Source organism: Chelonia mydas, chromosome 5, assembly GCF_015237465.2.
Source record: "Chelonia mydas isolate rCheMyd1 chromosome 5, rCheMyd1.pri.v2, whole genome shotgun sequence".
In the NCBI taxonomy this organism is placed as follows: domain Eukaryota; kingdom Metazoa; phylum Chordata; order Testudines; family Cheloniidae; genus Chelonia; species Chelonia mydas.
Genome location: NC_051245.2, coordinates 27,174,065 through 27,199,317, shown reverse-complemented (window position 1 = coordinate 27,199,317; position 25,253 = coordinate 27,174,065). Strand labels below are relative to the sequence as shown.

Genomic DNA, 25,253 nt, shown 5'->3' with positions numbered 1-25,253 from the left:
AAAGGGCTATTCCTCCAAAAAGAGATTAGCAGTGGATCATACGGAATGGGCTGCCTAGATTGCAAATCTCCAGTAATGGAGATGCCACATAAAAAGTAGAAAGTTAAGTACCTAAATACGTGATTTTTTTAGAGCTGCTGAGCACTTGCAGCTCCTTTTGGGTTCAGGTTAATTTTGAATTCTTTCTTGGAAATTTTTCCAAAAAGAAAAATGTCCTTTCTACTTGAACAACCTCTGGTATGGTGTGGGTCTGATTCCTATGCATCTATCTGGTTGTTCACCTATTTATTTCTCTCTGTGCTTTTATGGCCTGACTCACTCTATTTCCTGAGCACCCCCAAGTATTTAACAATACAAATAATCACATCTCCTTTTCTTTTCTCTGTTGGAAAACCAGCTTGATTAGTTTATGGCTTTTGTTAATTTTGGTTGCGGGGGTGGCTGTATCAGAGTGAATGAGTGGCTTTTTGAGTGTGCAGGTGTCCGCATGCATGTGTGAAGAACTTGTTGAAGGAAAACTAAATTGAAGAAATGAGTTTTGCATTTAGTTCTAAAAGTAATAAAGTCCATGGTCATTCCTGTCTCTTGCAAGAGTTTGTTTCACAGCATATATCCATTTCCTGTGAAAGCACTGTCTCCCACAGTCACAAGCCTCCCCAATGATTGATCAATCCATTGTTCCAGTGAAATAATCCTTAATCCAAATACAATATGCAGTCATGCACAAGGGGGAGATGTGATCTTTCAGATATTTCCAAGCAATCCCATGGAGGTCTTTAAATATCAGGACAGAGACCTTGCACTGGACTCAGAATTCACTGGGGAGCCAGTGCAGGGAGTGGAGCACTCAGATGATAGATTCACAGTGATCCGTACTGCTGAACGGACAGATTGCTGCATTTTGTAAAAGTTGAAGCATTTTCAGGGTGTCTAGTTTCATTCTTAGACATGAACTGCAGTGACTAAACCTGGAGATCGTGAATGCCTCAGCGTGGCCTACTCTGTGTTAAATAAGTTAAGGTGCAAACCTCTGGCAAGTTGCAAATGTAAGTGAAAGTGTTTTGCTGTCATAACTATTTGGCCATCCAATAGCATCAAGGACTGAAAAAGGACCCAAAGGCAGCTGAGCAACTCAGCAATTTGAGGGCAGATGTCCTTCATAGAGAAGGCAATTGCTTCACATATATCTCTTCCTACCAGCACCATCTCAGTCTTGCCTGGGTTTAGCTTAGGCCTGCTTATGTTCCCGCTGGTCTGATGTCAGCTCAGCAATGAGAAAGGAAAAGCAGGAAAGCAGGTTGACAAAATGGTTTACATTTATAAAGCTGGGAGTAGTCTGCGTCCTTCTGGCACTTCGGCCTGTGTTGTCTCGCCAGCTCTCTCAGTCACAGATGTTGAATAATGTGGGGGAGAGGGTCGGGCCTCGTGGGACTGCGCTGGTGCGGTCTCTAGAGGTGGAGGAACAATTTCTCATAAGGACTCTCAGTGGTCAGTCTCAGAGGAAGGAACTGAGCCATTTCAGGGCATTTCTGTTCATCCCTGCAGCAGGAGTATTGCTGATCAGTGGTATCAAATGCCACAGAGAGGTTCTGCAGGAGGGGTCTGGAAGTACATCTCTTGTCTATGGTCATGAGGAGGTCTTCCGCCAGGGCAAGAAATGCTGACTTTGTGCCATTCTCTGTCCTGAAGCCTGACTCAGGGGGTCCGTTACACTGGCCACTCACAGATGGTGGCAGAGACTGTTTTTTGCAAACTGCTCAACTGTCAAATTCAGACAGTAGTTTGCAAGGTCTCTAGCGTCGAGCGACGGTTGCTTTAGTACTGGTTGTCCTACTGTATGTTTTAGGGTGGGCGACAGATTACCATTCTCAGTCTTTATTAGTAGGGGGCCCAGATACTCTCTTACCCTCCTGGAAGGGCCAGGTCAGAGCCGCAGGGGTAGCCCTGACTGCTATCCATGATTTCTTCTGAGAGTCTCCAAATATTCAGTGTTACTATTATTATTTCTTATTTACACTGGGCCATAGGTATGCCCACAGTTTGCCAAACAAATAATGCTCATTATTTTATTTGTATTGACTGTCCATCTCAAGGGCATAAAATACAAAAACTCCAGTAAAAAATTACCACAGAAAAAGCAGTTCCAAATTGAAAATAAAAGCTCAGTGCGTACATTCTTCTGCAATGCTCTGGGGAATATACATTTACATGGAAATAATAAACAGAAGATCAACTGAGTATAGTTTCTGTCCTCAGTTATGCAGACCAGGCTCCCATGGGGTTACCTTAAAGGGGCCTGATTTTCAAAATGTGCTAAGAACCCACATTCGGAGAATCAGGACCCTTTAAGGTATTGCACGTTGGGCACTGAAAAATTTCAACATGAAAAATCATTAGTCATTTTTGAAATCCCTGGCCTTAATTACTAAATAAATGTAACAGCAGCCAAAATAAAATAAAAAAAGAAAAGGTTCAGTCATTTTATGGTAAAGATAATAAGGAATTTAGCAGACAAATATACTTATGCCAAACTTCCTATTAATGATTTGGAAAAATATTTTATTCTACAATATTATTTTTGTAAGTTGAAAATTTGTGACTATTTCTAGTTTTTGACCAAACGTATATACTGTAAAGTGATACTTTTTGGAACAATGATGCATCTTGTGTGCTGCTCTTGAATGGAAAATATGCAAAAAAGCACCATTTGAATGCAAAGCGTGGGACTGCTTGTCTGAGTGAAGCTTTGCGTAGCTCTCCAATGGATATAACCTTATAATTAATTTTTAATTAAAATACCACTTGTCTTCTATCAACTGTTGTTACTATTACGTGCCATATAAAAAGATCTGAATGTTTTTAAAATTGAATGATCGGTGTTTCATCCAAAGTGCCTCCAATTTGCTGATTTGGGAAACAGAGGAGACACCAAATTGTTGTGTTTAGATTAATTTGTGCCCTTTCTAATAAATCTCCCCTGCTGCCCCCCCCACACACCCCTTTTCCTTTCCCTGCCCTTTCTGAACTGAATCAACGGTTTATTAATGATTTATTTTAAATTATCCGCATCTTATTAGAACATACATATTCTATGTCTGAATAATTTAAATTAGGATTTTTTTTGTTGGCAAAAACTATAGAAATAAACTCTTCTAACATGAAAATTAATTGGCTAATATCTGTAAATACTTCAATATCAGTTATTAAGGATTTCTTTCAAATAATCAGGAGTTTTGTCTGACAGTTTGGCATTAATTAAATCTCTGGTACCTCCATAAAAGGGGCCAGATTTCTGCTCTCAGTTGCATCAATGTAAATTTGAAGCAACTTCACTGACATCAATGAGTGCTGCATATCTTTAACACTTCTTAATATCTGGCCACTTATTTAGATGCCAAAGGGCTCAGTCCTGCAAACACACATTGAATAACTTTATTCACCAGAATAGTCCCATTGAAGTCTGTGGGTTTACTTGGGTTCATAAATTTACGCATGTGCTGAAGATGGTTGGGTTTTGTTTTTATTTTCTTAAGGATCTCAGGCTCTAATTATGGATTTAGGTGCTGAATTTAAACACTTAAGTTTGAGCACATTGCCCTTAAACACTCCATGTCTCTGTTACCACAGTTCAAAAACAGGAATGAGGATTAATAAGTGTTTGTACAGTGTTTTGAAAATTAAGGCATTAAGTAGGAGCTAAGTATTTTAATAACTGTGTGTTAGATTGTGTCACCAGTGTGAAGTTCTGCTTAAAAACTGAGGGCCAGATTCTCCAGTTTGCCATGTTTCTTTTGTGACCCTTACACGGCACAAAGTCGACTTCGAGCATCTAGAGATTTGTATTGGAGAATTCCCTGAGGTAGGGGCAATTTCTTTTGCTACAGAGCAGGCAGAGGAAGCTCCATCACCTAACTGGAGTAAGAGGAGGCGAGGTAGGGAGGGGTTGCATCGGGGCTGTGCAGGATGGGGAGGGATATGGGGGAGAACAGCATGTCAGAGAAGAAGGGAGGAGAGTGATAGTGCTACACAGTTCTCAGTGCAGGATCAAGGCCCTCACATGTAAAATTTCTGCACAGAAAATTTTTTTTTTGAAAAGTCATGGGCATGCAAAAACAGGTAGCCATAACTAAAACTTTTTGTAAACTTCCCTTTAGTAGGCATTCCCAGTGCCTGCAATAATTAGCATCTTTGTGCCTCTTTCACAGTAACATAAATGAGAGCAGTGTGATACTTATTAAAAAGATTTCAGTTTCAATAATGCTATGAGCATGGTTGTTTATTTTGGGCAACTCTAAAATAATATTAGTGGGAAACCTAGACTAATTGGTCTGTTGCTAAAATAGCATGCAAGATAGGGAAGCTGAGCTGAGAACAGTTTTCTGCAAAACATAAATAAAGTAGGAAGTGGGTGCTCGGCTGTAACAAGCACTGTTGCAGCTTCTTTGTTTTACAGCCAGAGCTGCAAGCAAGCTCTTTTTAAAACCAATAAACCTCCCCAGGCTCTCAGATAGAAGTGACTAAATGTGATTGCTTTTGCTTTTTCAGATGTTTCCTACTAAAACTGAAAAAATCTCAAGAAATTTGCAAAATTTAATACAAAATATTTTTAAGAATCTATGAAAGTATGTACAATTTTCAGACGGCAAATATTTTGTAATGATTATTGAAGTTCACAGAATTAGAATCAGTGAGCTTGAATGTACTGTCTCTGCCAAAAAAACCCCAAAAAAACGGTGAAATGTGTTTCTCTATTGTTGAAAGAGGAGGCGTATAAACAGTTTGGGAAATTCATGACAACTACCACTCATTTTCCAACCTGTATTTCTTTGCTACCTCATCAACAAGTTGGTGACATCCAGCTTCTGTGCATCTGTCTGTCTTTTTCTCATGTTCTCATGACTGTAGTCTCTAGGTCTTCCATGTATTCCTGGATAATACAATTGTTGTATGTAGATTTGAGGAAATGAAAGAGTTTGACTGTGTCTCTGGAAGGATCAAAAGTGAGGTTGAAGAAACAGTGCATGGAGACATAACACTGTGCACTAGGCATAGACGACTCATGCCTTCTCATACTGGGGGAGCACAATCTAAAGGGGAGGACACGTGACTGCCCCACGTGTCTCCTCTGCTCAGTGCCTCCCACACCGCCCTGTGCCCAGGCTAGGGACACCATGCTCTTCCCACCCCACGTTACCTGTGAGGAGAGGGGAGGCTCTGTCTTTCTCTCCCTGAGCCTCCCTCCTGCACTTCAGCTGCTCTCCCTGACAACTGGACGGAGAGTGGGATGGAGCCACTTCTGCCTGAGAGAACCTCACTAGGAGGCAGTGGGGACCCGCTCCCTGCCCAGGTTTGGCTGCCAGGAACAGGGGCCCAGCGAGCCAGAGCCCGCCCATCCGCCCCAGCGTGCTGGGCCTCAGTCCCCAGCAGCCAAGCCCAAGCAGGGAGTAGGCCGCTGCTGCCTCCCAGCCAATCTCTCTCATGCAGAAGCAGCAGAACATGCTGATGGGGAGGGGCAGGGAGAGGAGGACAGAGCCCCTCTTTCTCTCCTCCCCCAGCAGGCCAATCTGGGGGGGCATTTGACTCTGCATTCCCCACTACATGTTGCCTCTGCAGTAAAGCTGTTTGAAAATGTTTCCTCTTTTTAAAAAAAAACGTAATTTCAAAATTCAAAACCTTTTGACCAGCAGTAAAAATGGTTGGGGGTGGGGGGGAGAAAATGTTTTTTGAGAACATGTCATAAAAATTGTCCCCGCCTTCTCAAATTTTGAAATCAACCAGTTCTGCTGTGAGTTGGTTGGTGCCTTGCTGGAGGTGTTGATCATCTTCATCTGTTCTTTACACCAGTGAAAGTAGAAAGCATTCAGTACCGATCAGGAGTGTTCCTCATCACACAGGCTCAGGCCTCATGTGAGGAAGGTCAAGTTAATATTTCATCGGGGTGTCCATGGAGGTCTCCATTGTGGTGTGTGCAAAATGAAGGAACACTTTTACTAGAACTGTAGGGAGGACGGGAAGATGTTGGAAATTAGTAAAATTAGGATGAGATTAGTGCAACTAATGAGAAGGCTTCTGAAATCAGTGAAGTAGGGATAAAATGCTGGACTTGATTGTTCAAGAGACAAGGTGGTGAAGCAATATATTTCATTGGACCAACTTCTGTTGCTGAGAAGGACAAGCTGTCAAGCTACACAGAGCTCTTCTTCAGGTCTGAGAAAGGTACTAAGAGCTTCACAGCTAAATACAAGATAGAACTGATAGTTTAGCATAAGTAGTCAGTACATAATAGGCAGGACCATTCAACGTGAAGTGGCCCATTAACACCCCTGTAGTCATAGGACAAAAAAGAGAGTTCGTGGGTTACAGATTGTTGTAATAAGCAATACATCCAGTGTCTTTATTAAGACCATGATTTTTCATGTCTAGCAAAGTTATGAATTTAAGCTCCCAGGCTCATCTTTTGGAAGTGTTATGCAGGTTTCCTTTGAGGATGAGGACTGATAGGTCAGATATAGAGTGATTGCTCTGTGGAAAATGTTCTCCCACAGGTAATATGGTGTCTGTCTTTTATAATTTTCCTGCGTGAGTTCATTTGAGAGTATAGTGATTGGTTTCACCCACATAGTTCTTATTAGGGCATTTAGTGCACTGGAAGAGGTACACCACATAGTGTGATAGGCATGTGTAGGACCCATGGATCTTGAAAGGTGTGTTGTGGAGGATGTTGATCATTGCAGCAGTGGAAATATGTCTTCAGATTTTGCCTGTATTGTTCTGGCAGGGGGGTCTGGTGCCACTTTGAGTTGGTGTTTCCGGGTTGGAGGGGAGCTTGCTTCTGTTGATGAGCTTGAAAGCTTGTCTCTCTCACCAATAGAAGTTGGTCCAGTAAAAGATATTACCTCACCCACCTTGTCTCTCTAATATCCTGGGACCGAGATGGCTACAACAACACTGCATAGAACTTGATTGTGTCATTTAGGCTGTGCTGCTTCTCCTACATCACTGTGTGGGATGCAGGAAACTATCACTTGGTATGGTAGGGGAGCTCCATTGGCTGGTATATAATGCGCTGACCCATGGTCCTGCTTCCTCTCCGCCCTTTGAGGTGCCATGGATCATCTGTGGAGGAACAGGCACAGAACATCCTCTACAGTCCCAAGAGTGCACAGTAATAAGGTGTCATACACATGCTGGTAAAAGACTAGTTTTTATTTACTAGTCCCCATCACCTGATATGGATCAGGGGTTACAGAAGGTCAATGTCCACTGATTGCAGTGGCTATTTTTACACAGGGGGCTGCAGTTCTTCTTTACCTCTCTGTGCAAGCACTCCCTATGTAAACATGGAATAAGGGCCGGGCACAATCTACCCCATGGAAGATACAGTACTCCTGGGGGCATCCTGCACCAAAAAAATTAAAATTCTGTGCCAAAAAAATTAAAATCCTGCACACAATATTTTAAAATTCTACAAAATTCTGCAAATTTTATTTGTCAAAATAACACTACATAATCATGCCAGTTTCAATTATTTTAGTAATGTATTTGAAAATACTTGTCAGCAAGTATGTCTGTAACAATACAAACACACACAAAAATTCCCCCAAGAGTAGAAAGTTAAAGAAACCCCTATGACAACCCAGTTCCTGTTTCTCTACCCCTTTCCTCGCCCCAGAGCACAGCTGGGGAGCCAGACACCCACCACCCCTTCCCCTGCTCCCCCCAGAGCCCAGCTGCAGGGCCTCCTCCAGCCAATACACCTGAACCCCTCCTCCACAGAGCCCAGCCACGCCCTCCTCCGGCCAGATACCTGCACCCCCTCCCCCCCAGAGCCCAGCCATGGCCCCCAGCCCAGACATCCTCCCCTCTCCCCCCTCCAGAGCTCAGGGAACCAGAGGGAGAAACAGTCTGATGCTTAGTCTCAGGCTTGCATGGAGTTTCCTGCGTACCACACTCTCTTTCCCTCAGGGCATGCTGGGAACTGCAGCTTCCAGGAACTCTCTAGTGTCCTCTCCCTCCCTCCAGCAGTGTCTTCTATGTGCAAGCTGGGCTCTGCCAGATCCAGTGGCCCTTAGAGGCAGCTAGCAGCACTGCAGCCCATTTCTGTGGGGGAAAGGAAATTCTGCGCACACAATGTTAATTTCTGCAAAATTCTGTGTCATGCAGTGGTGCAGAATTCCCCCAGGAGTAATACAGGAGTTGGGAGCTGCATTTTTAATTGTAGTGATTGCTTACATGGTGTTGGGTGGTTTTGTTCCAGAACAGTAGGAAGCAGAGGATTTGGAGAGATGTGTACTGGTGTTCGGTTGTATGTGAGTTGCTGGTGACCTTTTAAAATAGCTCAGTAAATTATATTCATCTCCCCTTCACCGCCCTTCCAAAAGGCTCTGTTAAAACAATATGAAAAGCTAGATTCTCTTGTCTGTTACATCCATTAGAGCCCTTCACTGGTATAACATCACTTATTCAGGTGATATAAGTCAGAGTGACAGTGCTAGATCTGGGAACCATAACTGGCTCCCTGTGCTCACCCTGCACCCTTGCATCTTCAGCAGTGGAGAACTGAGCCCTAAGGATCTTGACAGAAAACAGGAAAGAAAAGAACAATCACAGTTAAAGGTCCAATAGCACTTATATTTCTAGGAAGTGGTCAATATGTTAAAAGAATCTTAATTATGGAATAACTCTCTTCTGTTTTCTGTCAGGCATCTAACGTTCTACGATAGAAAGAAAAGAAAAAATAACGGAAAGTGACTGCTTCCCAGACATCAATGACTAATGGCCTGGATTCGTTAAAAACAAACTTGTTTTTGAATTAGAAAGATGCATAATAATCTGTCAAATATTTACAATCTACGTTTGAGGTGTTCTGTAACTAAAAGTGTTCAAACTGATGAGTTTTATGCAATTTTTATGAAAAATAGCCACAGTGTTTATGGAAAACAGGCTAGCAGGCTATGACTTTTTGAGACCACCTTCAGCCATGATTTATACCTGAAAAGGAGAGGCTCATAATGTAAATGAAAATCATCTTTACTCTTATTTTACTGATCACTTTTTATTTCTCCCCTGATTCAGGAAAACAAAAGTCACATTGAAGTCAATGGAACTTAAGCATAGACTTAAAATTAAGCACAAGCTTAAGTGCTCTCAAGTATCAGATCCAGATTTCATTTTTATTTCAGAGTCTGATTCTGAAAGCATACTCACAATGCTTAATAAGCAGTCCCATTGAAGCAAATTCAACTACTTGCATAGGAAAGAACCATCAGTGTAAATGTGACAGAATTAGGCCCTAGTGATTCGATTCAATATAACAATTAGATGAGTTCAGGGAAGACTTGGCTATTACTGGCCATGCTCCAGGTGTCCCTAAACGTCCAAGTATCAAAAGCTGGGAATGGATGATAGGGGATGGATTGCTTGAAATTGACCTTTTCTGTTCATTCCCTCTGAAGCATCTGGAACTGACTACTGTCAAAAGCCAGGATACTGCACTAGATGGACCACTGGTCTGACCTGGTGTGGCCATTCTTATGTATATAGGTTCTCATATTGCACTCATCACCATAGTATCTGAGTGCCTTCCAGTAGTGCATTCAGTAATTCAGTGACTACACAGCTGTCACGTGTTGTTTGTTCTTTCATCCTCTCCCCAGAGGAGATCCGTGTGCACTGGAGGGTCTTGTTGTGGTAGATATTTTGTTTTGTGTTGTTATACATATTTCTATGTACTTATGTTAGAGAAGGCAAGGTCAAAGAAGTGCACCCTGCATTCAGAGAAGAAGGTGGTGAGTTCCTAGAAGAGTTCATTTTACAGTATCAGACCAGCCCCCAAGATTGTTCTCACTCTCACACAAACAAGCTCTATCCTTACAATAGAAAGTACCATTGTACCAGGGGAAGGGGTTAGTTGTCAACCAGGGTCTTTATCCCAGGGCTTTAGGTTGTCTTTTAAATATCCTGGGCCCAGAAGATAAGGACCACACCTAGAATTTGATTAAAAATTCTATGGGAAGCCAGTGTAGAGAACAGAAGACTGATGTGCTCACAGTAGCCTGTGTTACTGAGATGTGCAGCAGTGTTCTCTACCAGTGGAAATCCCCTAAGTGCTGAAGGCTTCATTCCAGGTATATCACATTGCTGCAATCTAGCCAAGAGGTGACAAAGGCATGAATAACTGAGGCCAGGTCACCTTCTACCAGGATGGGACAGAGCCTCCTAGCCAACTGAAGATGATAGAGAGCATTACTCATGGATGATGCTATGTGAGAGCTCAGCATCAGTGCGAAATCAAAGAGCACTCCAAAAGTATGGACTGAAATGACCAAGTGTGGGTGTGTATCTTCAATCAAAGGTGATGGCATTGTGATGGAAAACTTTTCAAAGTATTATCCTCTGCCCTCCAGCATCACCTCAGTCTAGCTCAGGTTCAGTTTCAGCCAGCTGTTCTTCATCCATGAGCTGATCTTATCCAAGCACTGGGCCATCTTGCTGGTAGTGGTATGGTCATCTGTGGTGAAGGATAGGTGGAGCTATTTATCTTCTGCATAGTTTTGCCACCTGAGTCCATGTTGTATGATCAGTACACCTAATGGCTTAATGTTGCAAAGAACTGGACAGAGAATTGTTCCTTGTGGGACTCCACAAGTGAGGGATCTAGTGGTGGAGGTGCAATTTCACAAGTCTTGAGTTGGGACTCCTTTAGATGTGTCCAGAACTTCTTGATGAGTGAGTGTACTGATCTGTGGGAATGCAGCTGGGCTGTTGGTTGGTAGGTGCAGGTGGAGTAGATCCATGCTGTTTGAGGAGGCTTCCTAATGTGTGTGATTTTTTCGGTGAAGTAGGATAATTCTTTGCAGCGCTTGGTACTTAGCTCTGATCCAGGTTGTAGGCACTCAGGATTGCTGAAGCAATTTATGCCCTGGACAGCTCCTTGGGGTGGGATTTGGCAGCTTCAATGGAGGCTGAAAGGAAGGTTCTCTTGACCTGTCATACAGCCTCAGCACAGGCTTCAAGGAGTTTGTTATTCATCCTGTCTGATTCAGCTTTCATTTTCTGCCATCGGTGCTCGGCTTTCCACTCCTCTGTCTGGATCCGGTGCAGGATGTCTGAAAGCCAAAGAGATCTGTAATGGAGAGGAAGGAGTCTTTTGGTGTGCCAGTGGTTGAGGCGAGTGCACAATGATAATGATTCACCAGGTCTTTGAATGGTGTTGATTTACAAGTGCAACCACAATGATATTTCATTATTGCTTCTCTTTCTGTTTTACCTGAGTGTTCTCAGCTGACTCCAATTCCATCACTAATATAGCTCCTTTCCATGCTGTGTATTAAGACTTGCAGAAACAGACAAATATGGAACTAAGGTTAATTCAAAACATCCAATTAAAGCAGAAAAGAAGCAGTATTGAAACATTATTATGGTTTAATCTGCAATCACTGTGGACCTGATTCTGCCAGCACTATTTTCACTGAGTGGTAGTTTCCTTCACAAATAGTCCCATTAATTTCAACACTAGAATGGAAGTATTTTGCACCCACATTGGTTTCAGTTTGCACAAGTGTGGATGACTACAGAAGGTGCAACACAGGAGATAATGAGGCCTACAGAGACAAAAGAAAAAAGAAACATTTTGAGTATGAATTGTGACGAGGCAAGGCCAGATGGCTATAGAAAAGTAGTGGGAGATAGATATATTAGCTCCAGGCTAAACAAATCCCTGGTACCAGGTTAAGTGAAATGGAAGCTGCTCCAGGTCAATTAAGACACCTGGGGCCAATTAAGAACTTTCCAGAAGGCAGGGAGAAGGCTAGGTTGATTGGGACACCTGAAGCCAGTCAGGGGCTGGCTGAAACTAGTTAAAAGCCTCCCAGTTAGGCAGGAGCTGTGGGAGGAAGTTGTGCTGTTGGAGAGGTTGAGTAGTACACCATATCAGGCACAAGGAAGGAGGCCCTGAGGTAAGGGTGAAGTGGAGCTTGAGGAAGTGAGGGCTGCTGTGGGGAAGTGGCCCAGGGAATTGTACAGGTCATGTTTCTAAAAGGTCAGCTACCATAGCTGATACTATTAGGGTCCCTAGGCTGGAGCTCGGAGTAGAGGGTGGGCCTGGGCTTCCCCCCCACCTTTGTCCCCTGATTAATCACTGAGACTGGGAGACAACAGAGACTGTGCAAGGAAGGATAACTTCTCCTCACCTCCCTCGCTGGCTTATGATGAAAATGGCTCAGTAGACTGTGACCCTTGTCTCTAGAGAAAGAAGGGTTACGTGGAGGGTCACGGTGAGCCTCTGAGGCTAGCGAAATCCGCCAGGAAACGCGGGACCCACGGAGGCAAGGACAGAGCTTTGTAAAGAATGTCATTATTTAGTATATCTTAAGTGCCAACAGTGTGCTAGTACAAATCATGAAGAACCAGATTTTATAGCTCTTACTCTCTATGCTGAGCACATAGGTCCAATAGAAATCAATAAAGAAGTGTGTGTGGGGGGGGAATGTGATTGTGTAATTAAAGACTGCACAAGAGGGGAGGATTAAGGTTGCATAGGGTAAAATAACGAAAAAGCTGATATGGGATTTAATTAATAAAGAACTAAAGGATAGGACTATAATTAATGCCAGTTAATGTGATTCTACTGAAAATAGGACTTGTCAAACAAAACTGATTCATTCATTGATGAGATTACAAGTTTGGTTGACAAAGGTAATTGCATAGATGTAATATACTTAGACTATTGTAAGGAGTTTGGTTTAATACTGCATGACATTCTGATTAAAAAACTAGCACTACACAATATTAATAAAGCACAGTGAGAAAATGTTGGGTACCGAAAAGCTCTCTAATGTAGCAGAGAAAAGCATAACAAGAACCAATGACTGGAAGCTGGAGCCAGACAAATTCAGATGAGAAATTAATCAAAGTTTTTTAACTATGAGGGAATTAACCATTGGAACAAAGTACCAAGGGAAGTGGTGAATTCTCCATCTCTTGTCTTATCTCATGTCTCATATCTCCATCTCATGTCTTCAGATCAAGACTGTTAGCGTGTGTGAACTGGGATTATTCTCAGAGGTTTATAACTTGGCCAGATTTAGGTGGATTTTCACAGGCACAGCAAAGAATACGTCCCTAACACCAGAGCAACACACAATCCCACCCCACTTCCAAATTTGAAGTCTCTGCTCCAATGAAAGACAGTGGCACAGCTTCTCGATGAAACAATTATAAGATTTTCTTATCATGAACAAAACAATGTATTTTCCCTAATTTCATTCACAGAGACAGATGAACCATTGTTGCTAAAACCCTCTAAAAATTCAGTGTGAGGGAGATGCCTAGAATGGGAAATTTCAGCCCATGTTTAAAGTTTGGAAAAGTTATACACAACTGAAAACAGGGTCTTAAAATGGAAAAAAAATTGGCAGCGTTAATTTTGGGCTTCACTATCAACATCGCCTATTATAATTTTTTCATGTTGGCTGGTGTGCTGATACTACAGCTTATCATGCTGACCAGTATGTCCTAATTGTTTCCTTGTACTATCCCCACTGTTGTATGTGATGTTCCCCTCTGGTGGTATCTGGACCAGTGATCTGCTAGGTCACCCCAATCCTTGACTCTGGGAGCCAGCCTTACCTTGCTTTGCTGTGAGAACCCCTACTCCTGGGCTGTTCACTCACAGCCTCTAGCAAGTAAGCTACTCCTTGGATTGTGCAACTGAATGACAGTAGCCTATATCTCCAGTCCCAGATCCAACCTTAGGAACCTCTGTCTTGCAGTGTCCAGTTATGCTCGCTGGACACTGCAAGCTTATATGAGTTTGTCAATTTAACAAATAAATTGATATGTATCAGGCTTGTTATCTCAAGGGGAGCCTCTGACACACTTCAAACCAAATGTACTGATACAGGTAGAATAAACAAACAAATTTATTAACTATAAAGATCGATTTTAAGTGATTATAAGTCAAAACATAACAAGTCAGATTTGGTCAAATGAAATAAAAGCAAAACACATCCTAAGCTGATCTTAACACTTTCAGTGCCCTTACAGAGTTAGATGGTTCTCACCACAAGCTGGCCAGTTGCTCTTCAGCCAGGCTCTCCCCTTTGATCAGCGCTTCAATCCCTTGGTGTGGTGTCTATAGATGTAGGTGGAAGAGAGAGAGAGCATGGCAAATTTCTCTCCCTTTTATAATGTCCTTTCTTCCCTTTGGCTTTGCCGCCCCACCCCCCAACCCTTCAGAGTCAGGTGAGCATTACCTCATCGCAGTTCCAAATTGACCAAAGGAAGGGGGGTTGATTCCCTCGAGAGTCTAACAGATTCTTTTTTTGCTGCCTAGGCCAGCGTCCTTTGTTCCTGTGCGGCTGGACTGGTATTGTCCCATACATGCCCTGATGAGGTGTGAACTTCCTCTCTGTTCTTGGAGAGATTTTGCCTGAGCTTGCTTTAAGCCATGAGGATACATTTTCAGCCTCATAACTATATATATGAAATTATAACCTATAACATTACTATAACATTACTGTAACAATTACTATAACATCATTATATATATATGATCATTATATTTTATATATATATATATATATATATATATAACACATCATCTCAGGCATCGGCACTCTTATAGCTTATACAGGATTATCTGGCTATTTGGACTCTCTCCTCAGACTCTATGCTACTAGGACCCCTAGCAATATTCGAGACATCACCGACTTCCTGAGGAAATTACAATGCATTGGTGATCTTCCTGAAAACACCATCCTGGCCACCATGGATGTAGAAGCTCTTTACACCAATTATCCATATGAGGATGGACTACAAGCTGTCAAGAACAGTATCCCTGATGAGGCCATGGCACACCTGGTGGCTGAGCTTTGTGACTTTGTCCTCACCCACAACCATTTCAGATTTGGGGACGACTTATACCTTCAAGTCAGCAGCACTACTGTGGGTACCCCCATGGCCCCACAGTATGCCAACATTTTTATGGCTGACTTAGAACAATGCTTCCTCAGCTCTCGTCCCCTAGCGTCCCTCCTCTACTTGCACTACATTGATGACATCTTCATCATATGGACCAACGGAAGGAGACCCTTGAAGAATTCCACCTGGATGTCAACAATTTCCACCCCACTATCAACCTCAGGCTGGACCAGTCCACACAAGAGATACACTTCTTGGACACTACAGTGCCAATAAGTGATGGTCACATAAACACCACCCTATACCGGAAACCTACTGACCGCTATGCCTACCTACATGCCTCCAGCTTCCATTCAGGACACATCACATGATCCATTGTCTACAGCCAAGCCCTAAGAGACAACTGAATTTGCTCCAGTCCCTCAGACAAACACCTACAAGATCTTTATCAAGCATTCTTAAACTATAATACCCACCTGGGGAAGTGAGGAAACAGATTAACAGAGCGAGACGGGTACCCAGAAATTACCTACTGCAGGACAGGCCCAACAAGGAAAATAACAGAACACCACTGGCCATCACGTACAGCCCCCAGCTAAAACCTCTCCAGCACATTATCAACGATCTACAACCTATCCTGGAAAACGATCCCTCACTCTCTCAGACCATGGGAGACAGGCCAGTCCTCACTTACAGACAGCCTCCCAACCTGAAGCCAGTATTCACCAGCAACTACACACCACACCACAGAAACACTAACCCAGGAACCAATCCTTGTAGCAAACCTCGTTGCCTACTCTGTCCCCATATCTACTCTAGCGACACCATCAGAGGACCCAACCACATCAGCCAGACCATCAGAGGCTCATTCACCTGCATGTCTACTAATGTTATTTATGCCATCATGTGCCAGTAATGCCCCTCTGCCAGGTACGTTGGCCAAACTGGACAGTCCCTACGTAAAAGAATAAATGGACACAAATCGGACATCAGGAACGGTAACACACAAAAGCCAGTGGGAGAACACTTCAATCTTCCTGGACATTCTATAACAGATTTGAAAGTAGCTATACTTGAACAAAAAAACTGCAGAAACAGACTTCAAAGAGAAACAGCAGAACTAAAATTCATTTGCAGATTTAACACCATTAATTTGGGCTTGAATAGGGACTGGGAGTGGCTGGCTCATTACAGAGGCAGCTTTGCCTCCCCTGGAATTGACACCTCCTCATCTATTGTTGGGCGTGGACCACAGCCAGCCTGATAGAATTGGCCCTGTCAGCACTGGCTCTCCACTTGTGAGGTAACTCCATGTGTCAGTGTATTTATGTCTGCATCTGTAACTTTCACTCCATGCATCTGAAGAAGTGGGGTTTTACCCACGAAAGCTTATGCTCAAATAAATCAGTTAGCCTTTAAGGTGCCACCAGACTCTTTATTGTTTTTATAACATCATTATAACAACCATGCTCAGCGCATCATGAGCCTTCCGAAGACACCCAACATGACAAACTTTGCATTGGATACCACACAATCATTTTATAAAGATGAACATGGGGGTGTAGGGTGTTCCCCCAAGGTACAGTATCTGTCTGTTGTCTCTTATCTTACACTTAGGTTGTAAATTGTTTGAAGCAGGGACCATCTTTTTGTTCTGGGTTTGTATTGCCTAGCACAATGGGGTCCATGGCTGGGACTCCTAGATGCTGCGATAATACAAACAATATCTGTCTCTATATGTATTATAAGGCACCATGCACATCTACAATATTTAAATAACATGTTAATTTCTGGGTATGTATCCTATTAATATGTTATATCTAGAGTTTATCTAAACAAGTAACGTTTTGTCTTTGGATCATCCTGAATTGCTAACTAGATAAATTGTCTTTGTTTTGTTGGTTTTAGGTTCTAACAAAGAAGCTGTTAAACAGATCTCCCACTCAGTGCTCTCCTCACCTTTACCTCCACCCTCACATTCTGCTACACAGATACCACCGCCGCCGCCTCCTTCAGCTTCTCACCCATCAACACAAGCACCACCAGTTCCTAGCCTACCTCCCAGAAACATCAAACCCAGCTCTGATCCCTTGTAAGTGAACACGAAATCCATTTTGCTTATATTTTGCTGTTACTTTCCAGCTCATGTCTATCATGGGAAACCAGCATGCTCAGGCAGTGGCAGTTTAAGGCCAGTTCCCAGGTGCCTGGAGACCCAAGCTCCCGTGCCACACTGAGTCTGCTATTAAAGTGACTGAAAGTCTTTACATGGACTATAATGGAACTTGGATTGGGCCCTAGCTGATGAGACCTTCTGCTTAGCTGATTGCTGCCAGCCCCAGGAAATATACTATCAAATCCCTCTCTCGCACGCTACAGGTGGTGGTGGAAGAAAACTCCTTCCATGTCCTGTATCACAAAGGTATAAGGGCGGGTGCTCTGTCCTCTCCCTTATGTGTAGGGAATAAGTAGTCCAGTCAGCAGCAGCAACTAAGAACCTTACTCCAGCACTCTGGGCCAATGGCAGAGGAGGGAAGAGACAGAGAAGTCAATGGGCACTAGTCAGTGCATACAGGGCAATAGGGCTGGGGGATAGTAGGTGAGACTGGACACATGAGAGAGGAACTTGGCTCATAGTTTTACATTTCAGGGCCTCTATTACCCATTGTGGTGCTATTTTCATGCTCTTCTCAAATTTGACTTGCCAAGTCGGCACCTGCTGGCAGCCAAAGTGTTAAAGGCATATGCTTCTAACGTGAAAAGCAAATGGAAGCAGGTTCAGTATTCAAAATAAGCAATTTTGCGGTAAACAACTTACTGCACACATAGAGTGTCTCTCAGACATAAGAGGTTTCTGTCTTACCACACAGCACACTGTATGTTGCTACTGACGATGTGAAAGCACACCGTCTAAAGATGCTGCTGTTCTTGAGCTTGAGAAACATTTTCAGATAGAAAATTCTCATAAACCCAATGAATATATTACTGAGTATGAAGTACATTAAGTGCTCCATCTAGTGGCCAGAGAGCAGCTAAACCACAGCAGGTCCTGCAGCCTCTATAAAAAGCATTCCTGTACATTCTCCTTCCTGTCTGCTTAAGATTCAAGCTTCTTCTCTTTCCCTGAAAGGACCTGTACAACATGCAAATATATGTTGCTATGCTTATGCATATGCAGAGATTATTAGTGTTCCAAAACCCTCAAACAGAGTTCTGACTATTCTGTCTGTCTGTCACTCTACCAAATTACAGTGTTTATACTACACTTGGATATGAATGCCTTTGGCTCGTTTATTTTCTGTTTTTATGTTCAGAGTCAAGATGCCACCCTGTAAAAACCAAAGTCACGCTTAATCCATTATGGGAATCTCAACTGTACTTAAACACAGATCTAAACTCTGTAATGTTTAGGGCTGAAAGTGAACAGACTGTCCAGTCAATGTCCCAAATACTTGGCACGTGCAGTAGAACAAAGCTAAATTAAGATGTAATTGTAGGAACTATCTTCTCAGATTTTACATTTTCTTTTCATATTCACAGAAATCCAGACAATGAACAAAGTTACGATGATGTTGAATTTGGTTCAGATGGTAAGAATACATTTTAACTAACAGCAACCATTTAAGAATTAAGTATGTTGTATTTATAATATAAGTGACTGGCATAAATATTTATGGTGTTAGTGAACTGCAAGTCATATTTTGGAGTGGTGTATAACAGCAGTAACCATTCCACAGTCAACCACTATAACAGCAGTAACCACGCAGGCACTTTCTCTTGGAAAGCCTTGTTTTAGCATCCACGTAACTTTGGCTTGGAAGATTTGCTGAGCCTAATAACTTTCAACGCTGATCTGGAATGAATACTCTTTTTTCAGAGTTAGTTATTGTGTTCTCATGAAAATGCATTGCTTTTATACTGGATAAAAAGTAATTTGCTTGTTAGGTATGATCATCACTTTGTCATCTGCCCTGAGGAAGAGCCAGCACATAGATGTGTTGTACAGGAGTAGCCCAAGAAGCAGATTATGACTCTCTCTCCTGGTCTCCCCTAGGAAGAAAGTAAACTGTGCCAGGGCTATACCAGCCACAGTGTCCCTCACCCAGTATTCTGGCCAGCACAGCATGTAGTGGGGTGGAGATGAAGCCTGCTACCCCTTGCACAGCCTGGGGAAATCAGCAGCTCTGCCTCGCCTTCTTTTCCTTTGCTGCAGGCCATAGTATAGCTAGCATGCACAGGAGAGTACAGGCCTTATGCCTCCATACTCTCTGCCATGGCTGTGGAGGGCTGGTGGTGCACTAGCCCTATGTGACCAGTGTAAGATGTTATGTTCTTAACTATTCACTTCCTTGCTTGTAAGTGACTGGATTTTTGTAAACTGAAATGAGGCAAGGACACTGTTGTCTCTGAGGAAGCTTTAAAGTGAACGTTCTGATTTGGGGTATATGTGATATAATACACACTATGGCAGATGAAGTGAAAGTCCTTAAATCAGTTACTGCTAGAAGTTTACAAAATACCACAGTAGGAAGCTCTGTTCATCCCAATTAGTTTGCATTCTTATCCTTATTAAAACAGATAAGATCATTATAAATCTATATTTGGCACTAGTTAAGGTACAGCTGTGTATGTGTCCATATAGTTAGCATCAGCATGAGGCACTTTCTCTACAAAAGAAAATAATAGTCTGTTTGTATTTTTGGTCATTCAGGTCACGGAAATACAGATGGGGTAAGTATTATCCTTTATAACACACCGAAAACATATTCTTTCCAACACATCACTTCATTAGAAAAGCCAGTTTGTTGCAGAATAGATCCAGTATATTGCTGATAAATTGCAGAAATGTAGAGGGAAACAATGAAAGTGGTTGAACCCAGAACAAAAGTGGCACTAATTATAAAGCTGGCCGGAAACCAAAAAGTTCACAAAATCTTCCATTTCCACTGACATTCCAGTTTCACTGAAATTTTCCAGAGATATAGGCCTACATCAAGGTATTCAATCATGTGCCTAATTTTAAGCACGTGAGTATCCCTATTGATTTCAGTGGGACTACTCATGTGCTTAAAATTAGGCATGTGATTAAGTACCTCACTGAATCAGGGCCTCAGTGGCTTGTTTACACAATAAGTCTCTGGCAGAGTCAGGAACAGAACTCTAATCTGAACCCTATTCCAATACCTTCAATAGCTTTGCCCCCCTCAATGCATCATCTCCCATAATTAGTTTTAACCCTGTAGTCCTTTCAAGCCATGCCGTCTTTCAGATGCAGTGTAATCAAAGTTGCAGCACAGAGACTCACTTCAGAATAAACAATCAGTGTGTGTGTGTGATGGGAAGGAGGCTGGGTTTTATTTTATATCTATATCTATCCATATAGCTATAGATAGATAATAACAACCAAGGTCAGAACAGAAGAAATATGTATTTGAACAATTTAGTAATTTGGGCTTGGAAAGATTAAATGCATTTTCAGTTGATTATTTTTCTGCTTTAATTTATGTCTGTCTGTATCTAGCTAAAAAATTGAACTCCAGTGTATTTAGGCCATTGGAGACTGAATCATGATTAATTTTTCTTATAGGGTCAAGAGAGTGATGGAGAGACGTATGAAGATATCAATGACATCAGGTATCAAATCTAACTTATACAGCTATAATCCATTGTGTCTTTGTTACTGAATGAAGAAACAGATCACTAGGAAATATGCTAGGAAATATAATTAATCTGGCCCAGAAGCATGACTGCACTGCAATCTTGAGCTCCATCCACCTTAATCATCTTCCGTAAAGAAAGCATATCAGTTTACAAGTTAACTCCCTCCTAAAACTAGATGTAGCATGCAGGTGGAGATGCTTCCTCAAATGAAGTCCTGTGACTATTTTGAATTGGGCAGCAAAAGAGTATGCTCTTCAGCTCTTTGGAATATGGCTGAGCTGCTGCACAGAGTTACTGCCTGAAATGGGAACAAAATATGACACCCCCACCCCAATACTAGTTGAATTATTTTGTTAATGTTGTTGTTCTCAAGGTGAATTTTAATAGAGCTCATGAAACTGTTGGACTGACATCCCCATGGGTCTGAAACCCACTGTGTGTCCACAGAGCAGGGACAGTACAGACAGCAGAAATGCAAGCTTCCCTCCCAGTGCCTCTGCAGTGCCTCTCATCAGAAGGGACCAGCAGCCTACCTCACAATCTCCTAAAGCCCACATGTGGGAAGCAACCTGTGACAGAGAACAGAGGTGATGTTGAGACTGAAATGAGTGATGTCTCTCACAATGAGGTGCATTTGAGTTGTAGGCAGGGTAATGCTGTAATTCAACCTCTGGGCCCACTCACGTCAGTTCAGCAGAAGTACACAAAAAAGGGGGGCTATATTATATCTGTGAGACTCATTGCTGTGCAGTGGGGAAGAACATCATTAGGGACAATGCTTCCAGGGTGCTGGGGAGTAACAAGTCTTGCTATGCATTCCAGCGCTATAGCCAGTCCTCCCTATTCCACCCCAGGTGCTGTCCAGCATGCAGGAGCAAGGCCATGCTTCTCAGACGTGTCTTACACTGCAATTAAAAAGCCATGGGTGGCCTGTGCCAGCTGATAAGGGCTCCTGGAGCTCAGGCTAAGGGGCTGTTTAATTGTGGTGTAGACATTTGGGTTCAGGCTCAGGCTGGAGCCTGGGTTCTAGGACCCTGCGAGGTGGGAGAGTCCCAAAGCTTGGGCTGCAGCCTGAACCTGAATGTCTACACTGCAATTAAGCAGCCCCTTAGCCCAAACCCCACGAGTCCAAGTCAGCTGGCATGGGCCAGCCATGGATGTCTAATTACAGTGTAGACATACCCTCTGGGGCTACAGTCACGTTGGGCCTTTCCAGCATAGCCAGCTAAATTATGGTTGCATTCTGTGCACATGCCTTGCATGGAAAGAGTCTCCAAATACCCTCTCCCATATGTAGCTCATCCATGCAGGACCAGCCACCATAGGGTTCAGAAAATGTTTTCATGCTCTTATTAGGAGAAGTCTCCTCCTAGCTGCTCTTGCTGATCTTGGAAGAGAAAGCTCTAGTGAGTGCCTACCCACTTCTGCCCACTCGCTTCCACATTCATCCCCTTACCTGTGAAATAATCTGTTTTCATTGTTCAGAGCCACATCAAAAGAACAAGAAAAGAAGAGAGAGAAGGAAGAAAAGAAAAAATTGGAACAAGAGAAGAAAGAACAAAGGGAAAAAGAAAAGAAAGAGCAAGAAATCAGAAAGCGGTTCAAAGTAAGGTCCCTTTCTAGCAGGCTACACACAGAAGTGCAGCAGTCATTATTTAGCCTTGTGCATTTTAAAACATACATTACAGTGCAAGGACACAGTTTGGCTGCAAAGCTGCATGGTGATGCCAGCTCGCTTGGCATTTGGGGTGAAGGTTTGTCCCCTGGACAAAGCCTCAGGAACGGCTCGATCCTCGATCCAGCTGGCCCCAAAAGAACTTAAACACACACTTGAATTTAAGCATGTGAAATTTCCCGTTGAAGTCACAAGTATTTCAGTGCTTGCAGGGCCTGATTCTCATTTCCATAAAGTCTCCTGTACGTGCACTGGTAGTGTAAAAGGGCCTTAACATATATATAACTGTACTTTACAGTTTACAGCCCCCTTACGCTGCTAAGGTAGCATAGAGGGGCCTTAGTGAAAAGGAGAATTAGGTTCACAGTGTTCACATGCTTAAAGTTAAACACATGCTTTGCTTAACTGGGGCTGGAGCACCTTCCAGGATTGAGCCTGTAAATGACCTTTGCCTGCAGGAGCAACACTTGGGACAGAAGTATGAAATCTCCCAGTTCAGTAGAGAGGTTGGGAATGAGGCACCTGTGCAGCTGAGCCACAGCCACTGCTAAAGCCCATGGTGTGTAGTAGTGAGCCAAGTTCATTGTGCCCCAAAGCCCTGTATGCATAGTTTGTAACCAATGGACCCATGCAGTCTGCAAACCCACTAGTCATTCTCCACCAGCCTTGTTGCCTGCCCACAAACCCATGCCACGTTCCTACAAAGAAACCACAGTGATTCTTCTGTGTCTAGGGCATCCCACCACCGTGGAAAGGCTGCAAAGATTTGGCACTTGGGATAGTAAATAGTGGACACCATAGCAATGCATCTACATGTGTGTTTTTCAGGGATCTGGCCCCAAAATCCCTTTCTCACACCGAATTCTTGGCTGGAATATAAGCATTAACATCCTCAGTGTTTTTAGGCTATAGACCATCCCATCATGGAGGCTAAAATGTATCATTATCCGTAAATGCAAACGCAAACAAACACCTTGGTGTATTCATCTAAACAGATATCTTCTCTTTTGTTGCCCCTAATGCACAGACTTTCTGCACTGCTCCACATGGCCACTATCCAATCTACAATCAAATCTGTCCTATAAGCCACTTCTTTCATGATGCCTGAATTCAAGAAACTGGCTGATTGTGGCCAGCTTCTGGATACTTGGGGATCATCTGTACAGCATATCTTGAAAAAAAGATCATTATGTGTTGGTCAGCACTTACTCATACGAACAGTCCTATTGAAGTACATGGAACTGCTCCTGTGAGTAAATGAATGTTCACCTATGTGAACAAGGGTTACATAATCTAGCCCTATGTTATTAATCCATTGTATTCTCAAGATGTGGCCAATTACTATCTCAACTGCTTTAATTATATGCCGTATCCCTCCCCTACACCCTTTGCTTTTTAGTTTGTCTTTAAAGTGTAAGCTGTTCGGAGCAGGGCCTGTGCCTTTGTGTTTGTTCGCAAAGTGCCTAGCTGATGTGGGTGGTACTGAAAACAAATTATTATTGTTTTGTGTTTCATCTGAATTTTTGTCAAAGCAATCAGCACATCCTCCGCATGTTTGTATGTGTGTGTGACTTCTTTTATTGCTTTTTCTGTGCAGTTATCAGGACCCATCCAAGTCATTCATCAGGCACGAGTTTGCATGGACTACAAGGGAGGGAAGAATGAGCTGACTGTCAAACAGGGTGATAATATTGAAATCATCCGTATTACAGACAACCCTGAAGGAAAGTGGCTGGGCAGGACAACAAAAGGATATTGTACGTTTTGATTCTCCACTTTACCCCTGAATGTTTGCCCTGTCAAACACTGACTGCCTGAGTACACACAGCATTACATGGGAGAGTAATATTAGCTAGGCTGGGTCCCCAGCCAATATGGGCAAGGACATATAGCATAAATTGCCAAAGCTCATACTGCTGTGCTAATCTGACATGGGGCACAGCTCGTACAGTAAACTTATGTACAATAAGAAAAGGAGTACTTGTGGCACCTTAGAGACTAACCAATTTATTTGAGCATAAGCTTTCACATCAGCCACACTATCAGAGGCTCGTTCACCTGCACATCTACCAATGTGATATATGCCATCATGTGCCAGCAATGCCCCTCTGCCATGTACATTGGGCAAACTGGACAGTCTCTACGTAAAAGAATAAATGGACACAAATCAGATGTCAAGAATTATAACATTCATAAACCAGTCGGAGAACACTTCAATCTCTCTGGCCTCTGGATTTCTGATCTCAAAGTGAGTATCCTTCAACAAAAAAACTTCGAAAACAGACTCCAGTGAGAGACTGCTGAATTGGAATTAATTTGCAAATTGGATACAATTAACTTAAGCTTGAATAGAGACTGGGAGTGGTTGAGTCATTATACTAAGTGAAACTATTTTCCCTTGTTTATTCCCCCTCGCGTTCCCCCCCCCCACCCCCCACTGTTCCTCAGACATTCTTGTTAACTCCTGGAAATGTGCTGGAAATGGCCCACCTTGATTATCACTTCAAAAGGTTTTCTCTCCCCCCACCCCACTCTCCTGCTGGTAATAGCTCATCTTAAGTGATCACTCTCCTTACAGTGTATATTTTTTCATGGTCTGTGTGTATATATAAAATCTCCTCACTGTACTTTCCACTTTATGCATCCGATGAAGTGAGCTGTAGCTCATGAAAGCTCATGCTCAAATAAATTGGTTAGTCTCTAAGGTGCCACAAGTACTCCTTTTCTTTTTGCAAATACAGACTAACACGGCTGCTTCTCTGAAACCTGTCCTTATGTACAATAGAGTGTCAAATTTAGAGATTCTGGGATTAGTTAAGGACAATGGGCCATATTCTCACTGGAGCTGCACCAGTTTACACCCACTGAGGATGTGGCTCAGTGTGTCTGCCTTAGTGTCAGCACCGGAGCTTGCCTCTGTAGAAGTATTTTAAGAGCTGTTAAAAAAGAGAGAGAGATTAGATTAGATAAAATGTTGCATTGAGAAGACTAAAGG

The 25,253-nt window shown here is 42.8% G+C and overlaps 1 protein-coding gene across 3 annotated transcripts in view; it reads left to right on the top strand.

The window, feature by feature from the left end:
* Positions 1 to 25,253, top strand: part of FYB1 (FYN binding protein 1) — a 116,515-nt gene that overhangs the window by 56,412 nt on the left and 34,850 nt on the right. For all 3 annotated transcript variants that reach the window (XM_027828068.3, XM_027828067.3, XM_043546944.1), the window contains exons 3-8: positions 16,831 to 17,014; positions 18,463 to 18,512; positions 19,634 to 19,653; positions 20,510 to 20,556; positions 22,069 to 22,189; positions 23,856 to 24,015. In XM_027828068.3, coding sequence (XP_027683869.2) covers positions 16,831 to 17,014; positions 18,463 to 18,512; positions 19,634 to 19,653; positions 20,510 to 20,556; positions 22,069 to 22,189; positions 23,856 to 24,015 — 582 coding nt within the window. The remainder of the gene's footprint in view (positions 1 to 16,830; positions 17,015 to 18,462; positions 18,513 to 19,633; positions 19,654 to 20,509; positions 20,557 to 22,068; positions 22,190 to 23,855; positions 24,016 to 25,253) is intronic.